The sequence below is a fragment of the Peromyscus californicus genome, unplaced genomic scaffold (assembly GCF_007827085.1).
Source record: "Peromyscus californicus insignis strain IS unplaced genomic scaffold, ASM782708v3 Scaffold_14__1_contigs__length_90479793_seg_2, whole genome shotgun sequence".
Classification (NCBI taxonomy): domain Eukaryota; kingdom Metazoa; phylum Chordata; class Mammalia; order Rodentia; family Cricetidae; genus Peromyscus; species Peromyscus californicus.
The window spans coordinates 41,247,679-41,259,794 of NW_026294436.1; the positions used below are offsets into that span (position 1 = coordinate 41,247,679).

At 38.9% G+C, this 12,116-nt stretch overlaps 1 protein-coding gene across 6 annotated transcripts in view; it reads right to left on the reverse strand.

Annotated features, from left to right (window-relative positions):
- Cep350 (centrosomal protein 350) overlaps nucleotides 1-12,116 on the reverse strand; it is a 152,701-nt gene that overhangs the window by 26,702 nt on the left and 113,883 nt on the right. For all 6 annotated transcript variants that reach the window (XM_052737256.1, XM_052737252.1, XM_052737254.1 and 3 more), the window contains 3 exons: nucleotides 9,438-9,582; nucleotides 5,203-5,363; nucleotides 1,981-2,117 (listed from right to left, as the gene is read on the reverse strand). In XM_052737256.1, the coding sequence (XP_052593216.1) occupies nucleotides 1,981-2,117; nucleotides 5,203-5,363; nucleotides 9,438-9,582 (443 nt within the window). The remainder of the gene's footprint in view (nucleotides 1-1,980; nucleotides 2,118-5,202; nucleotides 5,364-9,437; nucleotides 9,583-12,116) is intronic.

Below are 12,116 nucleotides of genomic sequence, written 5' to 3' on the forward strand. Positions count from 1 at the left end.
GTATGTGCAGTACCGGGGTCCGTGCGTGGAGGTCAGAGGACACTCTGCTGAACTGATTCTCTGCTCCCACTGTTCTCTGGGGTCAGGGGTCAAACTCAAGTTGTTAGATTTGCATGACAACTGCTTTGCTAGCTGAGCTGTCTCACCTCGCTTTCTTTTTAAAACATTGTAAAAATTATTTTCAATTCTGTGTCTCTGTGTGTAGGTGTCTGTGTGTAGGTGTCTGTGTGTAGGTGTCTGTGTGTAGGTGTGTCTACATAAATGTAGGTGTCCAAAGAAGACAGAGGCACTGGAGCTTCCTGGAACTGGAGTTACAGATGGTTGTGAGCCATCCAATGTGGGTGCTGGGAACTGAACCTGGGTCCTCTACAGGAGCAGTATGTGTTCTTAATTACGGAACCATTTCTCTAGCCCTTGTTTTCTTTTCTTTCTTTTTCCCTTTCCGTCTTTCTTAATATATATATATATATGAATGAATATATTTGGGTGTTTGGCCTACATGTATGCCTGTGTACAGTGTGCATGCAATGCCTGCAGAGGCCAGAAGAGGGCATCAGATCCCCTGGTACTGGGTGTAGAGACTGCTGTTTGCTGCCATGTGAGTGCTGGGATTTGAACAGGGTCCCCTGGAAGAGCAGCCAGTGCTCCTAGGTGCTGAGCCATCTCTCTAAGCTCCCGGGGGGTGGGGGTGGGGGGTTGGAGGCTGGATAATACATAGAATTGCACTATGTATACCAGGGTAATCTAACAATATGTAGCCTAGATTGGTCTAGAACTCATGGTCCTTAACCTCTTGAGTGTTGGGATTACAGGCAGGCAATACCATACTCAGAAAAGCATTTGGTTTGTTCCTATTTTCTTATATCAATGCAGGTTAAAAACACACAGCTGAAGTAGGGTCTCGTTATGAAGCCTTAGCTAACCTGGAATTCACTATGTAGAGCAGGCTGGTCTTGAACTCACAGAGCTCCATCTACCAGCCCCTGCCTCCTAGTGCTGGGACTGAAGGCGTGAGCTACCACACCCTATCTTGTGGGTTTGTTTTTTTCCTGAGTTTCAGTAGTAGTTAAAACACAGAGTCTTGTGCGTGGTAGGCAAGTGTTCTACCACTAAGCTGTCCTAGCCCTCCAAATACTTTAAAAACAGCTTTAAAGGCCCACATCTTCTCACAGTAAAATAAGTGAATACAAAGCTTTTACGGTGGCTTTTGCTTAACTTTCCAGTCTCTCCTGACTCCAGCAATACCCTATCACATTTACCTTTTATGGTCTGCCCACTGGCTCTCTCTTCATCATGCACGAATGCTCTTCTCTTTCACATTTCCTTGTTTCTCAGCTGTACTCACTGGCCTCTTACCCACTGTCCAAACCATTTAGATGTTATAACTTGACTTTGTAATCTAGTATAACATATATTCTACTACTGCTACCTGTGTCTTCTATATGTTTTACTGGGTGTACAATATTCTATTACCTGAATAGAACCATAATCTACTGAGATATTTTACTCATTTTTGGAATTAAAGATTATTTCCAATGTCTTATGACTATAAATAGATATTACGATAAACACAAAGGGTGTTATAATAAATATACTTTGCAAATAGTTTTTGGTATTATATATTTTATCAAGCTTATTTTTTTTTTGACATGAGGTTATAGAGTTAAAGGTTACAGATATCTTTGCCTTCTAAAACATTGCCTTGTTTTTCAAAAGATCTACCACTAATTCTCCTGCTACTACCACCAATGCTGAGATACTATTCCACTGCACCCACCAGGCTGCAGGTTAAAAACACACATTGCCAATCTGTACCTTATGCATTTAATTTGTACTTATCATATGCAACACTTTATATTTGTTATAAACAACAGTATTTTTACTTGTATAACTTACTGTCACTTAAAAGATAACTCCTACTAAAACTCTTTCCTTTTTCGTTCTCAAATAAAGCAGAATACATGTAAGTTAAGTTCCTACCTGTGTAGTGGGTGGGGCTTGATTTTGGGTTTTTCAGAAACAGAGGAGAGAGTTTTAATTTGAAGTTTGGATGTTGGTGATGTGTCCAAATCTTGGCTAAGCTCACCTTCAGTTTTCTTAATGAATTCATCGTAAGTCTAAGTTTAGAAGAGTTAGAGGAGTTATTATGCAGAATGTTTTATTTTAAATCATAAGGGTATTTTAAAGTTTTAAATAGCATAATTTAAACATTAAACCAGTAAAAAGACAGAACATAAAGATTTCCCTCCCTGTTCCCTACCACATCTTCAACACTGCAAAAAAAGGAGAAAGAAATGATAGTTTCAATCCAAAGCTAAGTATTATGAAATGGTAATACAAACCCAGACACATTAAAAACTCGTTATATGCTATTTTCTAAAGGATACACTATTATTTTGTGGCTTTTTTTTTTGCAGGGGGGTAGTTGAAGTAGGGTCTCACTATGTAGCCTTAGCTGACCTGGAATTCACTATGTAGAGCAGGCTGGCCTTGAACTCACAGAGCTCCATCTACCAGCCCCTGCCTCCTAGTGCTGGGACTGAAGGTGTGAGCTACTACACCCTATCTTGTGGATTTGTTTTTTTCCTGAGTTTCAATGGTAGTAAATTTCTTAAGATATAATAAGTACTTGAGGGAAATTGAGTGTAACCAGTCAGACGGTCAGAATTACTAACATGTTGCCTGGTTATTAAAAAACACACTCTTTACTAGTCACCAGAACTTCACTGCTCATAACTATCATTAGTATGGCATCCAAGATGGGCTCTCTACCTATTATGTCTGTTCTCCTTTTGGAGGGCTAAACTCACTTGTACAACTCTATTGATGTAGTAGCTGAAAACAAGAGTTAAGCACTTTTTATCCAGGATGTATCGATGTCTGGCCTAAACTAGGTTGTTAATAAGTGTTTACAGAATGAAAGAAAGATTGTTACAGGATCCATTTTAATTGCTACAGATTCTTATAATGTCTAGACTAAAATCCCTACTTTTATAACTCTTATTCATATTATCTTCAACTGAATTAACAATGTTTGATAAATTCTGATATTAATCACTACATAAACATACACATAAACATAGCTAGGTCTACATAGAAGGTATAGCTACTCAGATCCGAAAGCAATACCGATCTAAGTTTAGTTCACTTATTAAATGGTGACCCATAAAGTCTACTAAGTCTTTTTTCATATAAATTGCCATGTATATTTCTCTATGACTAATATAATTTCAAAACTTAAATATATAACTCTCTTTCATTTTTATTTAGCCATTTAGCCAAATACTGAATGAGATGGATCATATAGCACTTTTCTAGAGATTTTTCTATCAATGAATATTTTTTGAACTTTCAGACAGGATTTTGGTATGTAGCACAGGCTTGGCTCAAACTTGAGATCCTCCTGCTTCATGTTCTGAGTACTAGAATCATATTAATGAACATTTTTTAGCAATACTGTTTATTCTTATTTCCAGTATTACTTTAATGACTCAGAGTTGCATGACCAGTCAGATAACGCCCAAACTCCTTAGTCTGACCTCTCCTGTCCTGTCACCTTCATTTATAACTTGTTTTCCCACTGCATTCCAACATGAACTCACAGCACAGCCACTGTGTCTGCTGATGTGTGCTTGTATCCCCTGGAGCCAGGGTTTCCGTAGCTAGCTCAGAATGATCTGGAACTCCCTGTGTGGGGCAGGTTGGTTTGAACTCCCACTTCTGTTTCAGTCTCCTAAAGCTAATTATAGGAATGTTTGGCTATCCAGGGTCTGGTCATTATCATAACCACTTTTCTAACTTTGAAACACCATGCAAGTTATGATGCCTGCTCTGTCTCCACGTGATGTACATGTGCAAATGTTTATTCCACATTTATTAACAGGCTTATTTTCATGGAAAGATTTAAAATTTGGAATTAGAAATAGAATCCTGCCTTTATCACCTATGGGTTATGTGTCCGTGGATAAGTCCTTAATCTTATTAAAACTCAGTTTCCTTATCTGTGAAACAGTGGTAACACCCATACTTCATTGCTATGAGGATTAAATAAAAATACATTCAATTATCTGAGTTTCCCGCATATAAAAATAGTCATCTTAGTTTCATAAGAAAACTAGTAAACAAACATAGGAAGAACTGTGTTGAACAACAAAGATCAATGGGTAAAAATTAATTAAAAGGATGGAAAATTTGTGGCTCAACACAGCAATGCACTTTCTCTCATTTGGTAAACTTAAGGCCGAAGAGTTTCAACTGTTTTGAAAACTTTAAAGTGTCCAGATCTGGACAGCTTCCTCTGGTGGTGACCTGAGACCAGATTCACTGTCATTTAGCAAGCGGTTCAGATGGACTCCATGATGACACTGTGATTTAGGACAAGGGCTAGGGCAGCAGGAAGAGGTTGGGGGAGGCAGGGAGAGGTGGGGAGGCAGGGAGAGGTGGGGAGGCAGGGAGAGGTTGGGGAGGCAGCAAGAGGTTGAGGGGGCAGCAAGAGGTTGAGGGGGCAGGGAGAGGTTGGGAAGGAACAAACAAACTTGAAAGTGAGAGAGACAGAGGGAAAGAGAAGAGGGAGAGGAGACGGACAGAGAGACAGAGAGATGGACATCTGCAGGAAATCAGGCAGAGGCAACAGTGACTAAGAGACTATACCGACGATGCAGGTAAAAGGCTTCAAACGCTAACCAGGGCCCTAGACTACGGGTGGCGGGAATGGAATGAACGCGGAGGCACCTGGAAAAAGAGCATTCAGTGGGAACTGGGGCTGGAGGAGGACACAGGAGAAGAGATCAGCAGCAAAATCCGATTTCTAGTGTCAGGTAGCTACAGAAGGATGCTAGAGCTTAGGAGGAGATTCAACTTAAAGCTATCGTTTAGGAGCTGTCCTAAATTAGCTCAAGGATTGTAATAATTATGTGGCCTACTTGCAAGAAAAAGGAGAAAAGATGACAACAATTTTAATATCTAGATCTATTTGTTTGTCTATCCATCCATCTTAATGTTTTTAAGAGAATATGGATAATCTTTCTCACAACCATAATCTTAATCAGAAAAAATGTACTTTAGTATTCAATACTGTAATATTTGGGGCATCTTCGGATTTATTTTTAAAGACGATAAAATACGACACACATGGCTCCTGAAAAATCCCCATCCACTACTTTCCTAACACACTGCAACAGCTGCGCTTCACCGCCACCTCACCTCCAGCTGTCGGAGCAGACTGGCCTCTTGGGCTTTCAGCCTTTCCTTCTGCCTTTTCCTCTGCTCCTTCTTCAGCTGCTCCACAACTGACCTTCTTTTCCGCAGCTCCTCCTTCAGAGCTCTGATCCTACCTTCAATGTCACTCTGGTCAGATGTAGTTTCTGAAAGACACCAAATCTTTCATTCATTTCAACAAAGAATCAAGTTAACTCAGTAATAAAGAAAAGCTGTAATGCGTAGAGTTAACATTTAAAATTTAAAAAGTCGAGCTTCGGAAAAATGTTGTTAATAAAATGTGTGCTGACTTTTCCATTGGTCTTTCTTTTTTCCTTGGTCTTCCTAATTATTTTCTAATTTCTGATGGTACTATTTGCTTTTCTTTATTTTACTCATAATGATTGTGAACAATGTATGTGTGTGTACGATGTATGTGTACGATGTGTGCACGAGTTCGGGTACATGTATGGAAGCCGGGGACAACTTTTGGGAGTTGATTCTCTCTTCTATTGTGGGTTCCAGGGACTGAACTCAGGTTGTCGGGCTTTCGAAGCAAGCATTCTTAATCCAGAAAGCAATCTTGTCAGCTCAGGATTTGAAGCTGTAACTAGATGTTGAAAAACCCTATCTTAGCAAAATACATGGTTGAAGTTTAAATTTTTATGTCAGTGAAATTTGTACCTTCTATAAAAAATGACTTCTGGTGCCAAGACATTCATACAACTGTCTTTAGACATTAAAGTCAAATTAGGATAAAACTAAAATTTTATATTTTCAAATTGTGACTCTTATTATCACATAAAAAGAGGAAAATATACCCTATTGCACTCTTTCTTTGAAAGATTTTAAAATCACTCAAATGATGCTGGTTCAACTTTGTTTCTCCCAGTAGTTTAGATCTGCACATGAGAGACCCAGTCATGGCAACATCATGAGAAAGCACTTCATTATAATCTGTCATACACAAGCTATGAAAACAAACAGGCACCATTTAAAGGCGCTGCGTATTTCACTGCACCCAGAAATTACACAGTGACTATCCCTCCTCACACCTCCTGAATCACACACTGATCGCATTTCCACACACTAATGCTCAGTGAAACACTAAATAACCTTGCAATAACAATACTATCAGACTGAAGCCTCAAGGCTAATATGTATATGTTCCATCTTGAGACAAAGTTTTTATCAGGTACTTTAGATTAAGTTACCTAAGAACTAAAGAGTTCACTGAAATGCAAATGACTGTTGTCTCTTTAAAATGGTGGGATCCAAATATCTGGGCTACAAAGCACCGCTGAGTTCCTGTGATTCCTTTAACACTGACTTAACACATACTGAAAAAAGTAGTGATGAGAGCAGGGCAACCGAGCACCTTCTTCACATGCTTTCTCTTAATTCTTTAAGAAAGTAACTGGTTTTAAGTCGAAAGTTCTACGTGCTTGGGGTTAGTTTTACACCCAGTCAATTAATGGCTCTAGCATGGAGCACTGCAGTCTGCGTTAAAAAATCACCATCTTTCCTAAGATCAAATATGAATCTCTAATTCTCTAGTCTGATGAGTTATATGCTTCTAAGTCAAGAATGCCGGACATGCCCATAACCCCAATCCCGGGGAGGTGGAATCAGGAGGCCAGTCTGAGCTACAGGACATCCTGTCTCAACAAACCAAGAGTTACATGCCCTGGAAGCTTGAGATGTTGCCTTGTCAAGTGCAGGAGACCACACTTAAACTCTGCTCTCCAGATCATTTTCCATCAATGTATTTTTAAAACTGCATGTCAGCTATGACCTATAATAAAACTATGTTTAGAGTCTATGGTTTTGAAGAATTAACAGCAGCTGATGAAAAACTTGGAGTTTTTAGATGAAGAAAGACCTTGAAGAGTATTTATAGTTTCAACTTCTGAAGAAACTAAAGGCAAGCAAATGAAAGGCAATCAGAGACTCTGATATGATGAGAATACATCATAAATCTGCCTTCATCTATTACTACACTCGGTCCTTATCAACAGATAATCTTTCTACACATTTTTTTGAAAGCAAGCAACTCTCTAGGTGAGTATTATTTTTTTTTTTTTGGTTTTTCGAGACAGGGTTTCTCTGTGTAGCTTTGCGCCTTTCCTGGAACTCGCTTTGGAGACCAGGCTGGCCTTGAACTCACAGAGATCCGCCTGGCTCTGCCTCCCGAGTGCTGGGATTAAAGGCGTGCGCCACCACCGCCCAGCATTATTTTTACAGAATGCTCTGCCATAAGCATTATTTGAGAAGAGAAGGAGATGGGAAGGAGGAGGCAAACGACACTTTAGTTTGTCAAGATGAACAGATGTGGTTTGCTCGGGTTTCTGATTACCTCTCACACACTGACTGTACTGACTTGCTAACAGGATTCCCTTTTAACCCCACCACATTAAAACCGACCACTTCTTCAAATACTATTTATAATAATGTCCTCATGAAGAGCTACATCTCACCTATAGTACAGAAATCTCAGCTATTTTTCGAAAATTACTTTTTCTTACTTAAGTTTTAGCAATAAAACTATCACAAATATTATCACTGATCTCTAACATCGAACTCATGCAAAGCTGGTTAAGGCATCACCTTGTTGCTTCCAGTGGAAAAGATAATGCAGTATGGGAAGCAAACTTGAAGATTATCAATAAGTAACAGATCCAAAGCAGAAGCCCAGGTTTCCAAGTACACACCCAGTTCATGTCTAGTGACTGTACTCTACCAGAGTAAGTCTGCACTAGAACACGGAAAAACAAACTTATGCAAGTATTACTAGCTGTACAAAAATAAACATAAAAGATAATAATTTCAACTGTTTGACCTTATAATTCTATTACTATCAATCTATTAGCTTTAAAAATATTGTATATATTTCTTAAAGCATTATTTACAATTGTGAAAAATTTAAGAAAATCTAGATAACCACCAGGAAAACAGCTGAATTATGGTACATCATCTACCCTTTAAATATGTGTATGTATGTTCATATGGGTGTTTGTATATGGTAGAGGCCAGGGGTCAACCGTGGGTGTTTTTCTTCAGGCACATCCAATTTGTTTTCTGAGACATGGTTTCTTGCCAAACAGGCTAGACTAGCTGGTCAAGAAGCTCAGAGATCTGCCTCTCTCCACTTCCCCTGGGCCAGCATTACAGTCACACACCACTATACCAGTTTCCCTTATACATGGGTTCTAGGAATTGAACTGAGGTCTCCACACTTGCGGCAAGTACATCAATGACTAAGCTACTTCTTCAGTCCACCATCTCTCACAACAACTGATCCATTTCTACTAAAATAAAATAAACACCGACTCAAATGACCTCAAACGGCAATATATGCTTATCACTATAATTAATATGGCAATACTCAATACTGCATTAATTTTCCTCACATTTCTAATAAACACAGTGCTTCCCCTTTCGATATGCTTCCCAACAAACGTCTGAAGCCTTGCAGGGTAGAAGTTCTTCAGTCTTTCAAAATAACACCCAACAGAGACACGAAGAAAAGAGGTGTAGGAAAACACAAGCAAGCTATCACTTCTCCACACTGCACCTTTGAGATTTGTGCCATCGTTTCCCACAACCTTCTATCCTCATGCTTTATTAATAACTCACTGAAAAAAAATAATAAATACCCACCACATGAAATGAACAGTACCCATGAGGCACTGGTGTTACCAATGTTAAGCAAACGCAGAAGCCACTCCCCAGGTCATTCCAGACCTGGTGGGCCAAGGCCAGCTACCAGTTGTGCTGTACAAGTACGGCACACTGAAGTACAGAGTGCTGTGGGAACACAAAGACGGTGTCTGACACAGGAAAAAGGAAAGACATTTCCATGAAATAATGTCCACTAACACAAGAGAATAAAGTCAGTTACAATTTGTAGAATGAAAGAGATAATTATCAATATAATCACTCAGCAAGAAAAAGCCTACCCAAATGCAACAAAGGAAAACAGAGTACTAGCACGTGGTCAGACAAAGTTTTTTTTTTTTTTTTTTTTTTTGGTTTTTTTCGAGACAGGGTTTCTCTGTGTAGCTTTGCGCCTTTCCTGGATCTCGCGCTGTAGACCAGGCTGGCCTCGAACTCACAGAGATCCGCCTGCCTCTGCCTCCCGAGTGCTGGGATTAAAGGCGTGCGCCACCACCGCCCGGCTCCAGACAAAGTTTTTTAAAGGAGAACTCAAAAACAAAGACAAGAAACTACTGCACCCTTACCTGACTGTGTCACAGACAGTGATTCATCTGACCAACTGTAACTGGGCTGATGAGACTTGACAGGCAGGTGACAGTGTCCTTCAGTCCTAGGACTTCCTTTGCTAGACTCTTGCTTTGACACAGATAAACAGCTTTTGGGAGGTGACTGTTCAAACAGAAAGCCAAACAGGAATTATTCTGTCATAAAACTGTGAACTTATATTTAAAATACATTTTATAACATTTTTATACCAAGTGAACATCAAATTTAGTAATTTACATAATAAGTTGAATATATTGAATTTTAACACAACTTTATATAATTTCACAAAAGGTTAAAAAAAGTTTACTAATTCATTAAAGACCTTTTCTTTTTCTTCTTTAACTCAATTTCTTTCTTTAAAAAAAATTATTTTAATTTCATGTCCACTCATGTTTTACCTGCATGTATGTCTGTATAAAGCTGTCAGATTCCTTGAAACTGGAGTTATAGGCAGTTATGAGCTACCATACTGGTGCTGGGAGTTTAACAGGGGTCCTGTGGAAGAGCAGCCAGTGCTCTTAACCACTGAGACCCTGTAACTCAATTTCTTGATTAGCATAAAATATTGGGTTTCATTACATTCTCATAATTTAAGCTGGGTTCTCACTCTGAAGTCAGGTGGCCTAGAAATCACTATGTAGCCCATACTGGCCTAACTTGTGGCAATCACCCTGCCTTGTGCCTGAGTGCTGGGATACAGACATGAACAACCACATCTGGCTAATTTTACCTTTCTTGTTTTATTTGGGGGGGGCAGGGGGTGTGGTGGGGGGTGGGAGATAGGGTAGGAACCTAATTTTTCTTAAAGACAGAAAATTAAGTTGTGAAATAACATGCTTAAAAACTATAGTAAATTACAAATGGCTAATATGTTGGTGATATTTACTCTCCTTATCCACTTAATTAAAAATTACTAAATATGTACTATTTTTTTTTATGAGAGGATAGAAAAAAATGGTGTGAGACTGTCCACAAAGACATGGACATTTTACTTTCCACGAAAGGCAAAGTTTCTATCCTGTCATCAAAAGGAAGTGAGGACAGCTGACCTAAGTCCGGCCACCACCACTTTCTGTGTCTAGGACTTTGGACAGGTCTTTTAAAGAAATAGTGTCCTTAGACTCAATTATTTTACTTTATGTGTCTGAGTGTTCTGCTGTGTATGTATGTGTACCACATGTGTGAACTGGAGTTTTGGGTGGGTGGGAGTCACCATGTGGGTGCTGGGAAGGAAGCTTGAGCCCTCCACAAGTGCTCTCAAGCACCGAGCCATCTCTCCAGCCCTTGGAGGGTCTTAACCTGCTGATCTTCAGAACAGGGATTTACATTGCTACCTACACTCTAAGGCAGTTGTGAGGATTAAGTGAGGTCATTCCTGTCAGGTACTTAGTATACTACCTGGTATTTGATAAGTATAAAATACTACTTTTTAATTATAAAAATCTACTTTAGTTCTGTGAGTTCAAGGCCAGCCTGGTCTACAGAGCGAGATCCAGGAAAGGTACAAAGCTACACAAATAAACCCTGTCTCGAAAAACAAAACAAACAAACAAACAAAAAACTACTTTAGTACATCACTTGTTTTAATTTCCTTTACACATTTTCTTCAGAAAGAAAAATGCCTATTTAATCAGCTTTGTGGTTAAAATGAAGCTAGTAACAATGCTAGGTAGAAGCTAATACATTTACAGGACTTAGAAATTAATAAAACTGTGTTAAAATGCACAGTTCAGTTACAAAGATCTCTAGACCATGGGAATTATACTATAAGTAAATTACCTATACCATAAGCCTATTATTACCATACAATAATTTAAAAAACCACTAGCGTGATAATGAGAAGCCTTCTGTACTCTAAAAGCATTTTTAAGTCTATGCAAAAGAACATTAGCAATGTAGTATTTTCAACATAATGTGGAATCAGCTCTGCATTAACAATCAAAATGTTTTTATGCTAAATCTTTCAGGTGCAAAAATGTTAAACACATGACTCTGACTAACTTTCAATATGGACTCATACAACTAATCCTTCCCACCCATACTAAAAATGAGGACTCTGGGCTGGGGAGATGGCTCAGGGATAAGAGCACTGGCCACTCTTGCAGAGGACCTGGGTTCAGTACCCAGCACCCACAGTGGCTCATCACCATCTGTAGCTCCAGTTTCAGGAACCAATGTCCTTTTCTGGCTTCCTTGGGTACCAGGCACACAAATGGTGCAGACATACCTGCCAGCAAAACATCCATATACACAAAATAAAATAGTAATTTAAAAACAAAATTCTAACTACACATATCCCCATCTACATTTTTAAACATAAGGTTTGAACTGGGCCAGTAAGATGGCTCAGCAGATAAAAGCACTTGTTGTCAATCCTAGAACAACCTGAGTTCAACTGCTGGAACCCACATACATGGTTTAGGAGGAGAGTACTGACTCCTACAAGTTGTCTTCTGACTTTCACATGCAGACATACACAAGTACATAAGTAACTTTTTTTTTAAATAAAGAAGCTTTACTATTGCATTTGTTAGTATTTCATATTGCTATGCTAATGTCTTAATCTCCTAGAAATCAATTTGAAAAGCAGATAAGTTTCTAACTTGAGTTTTTATGAAGTACAGAATAAAAAAAATACAAAAAATGTTATTCTAATA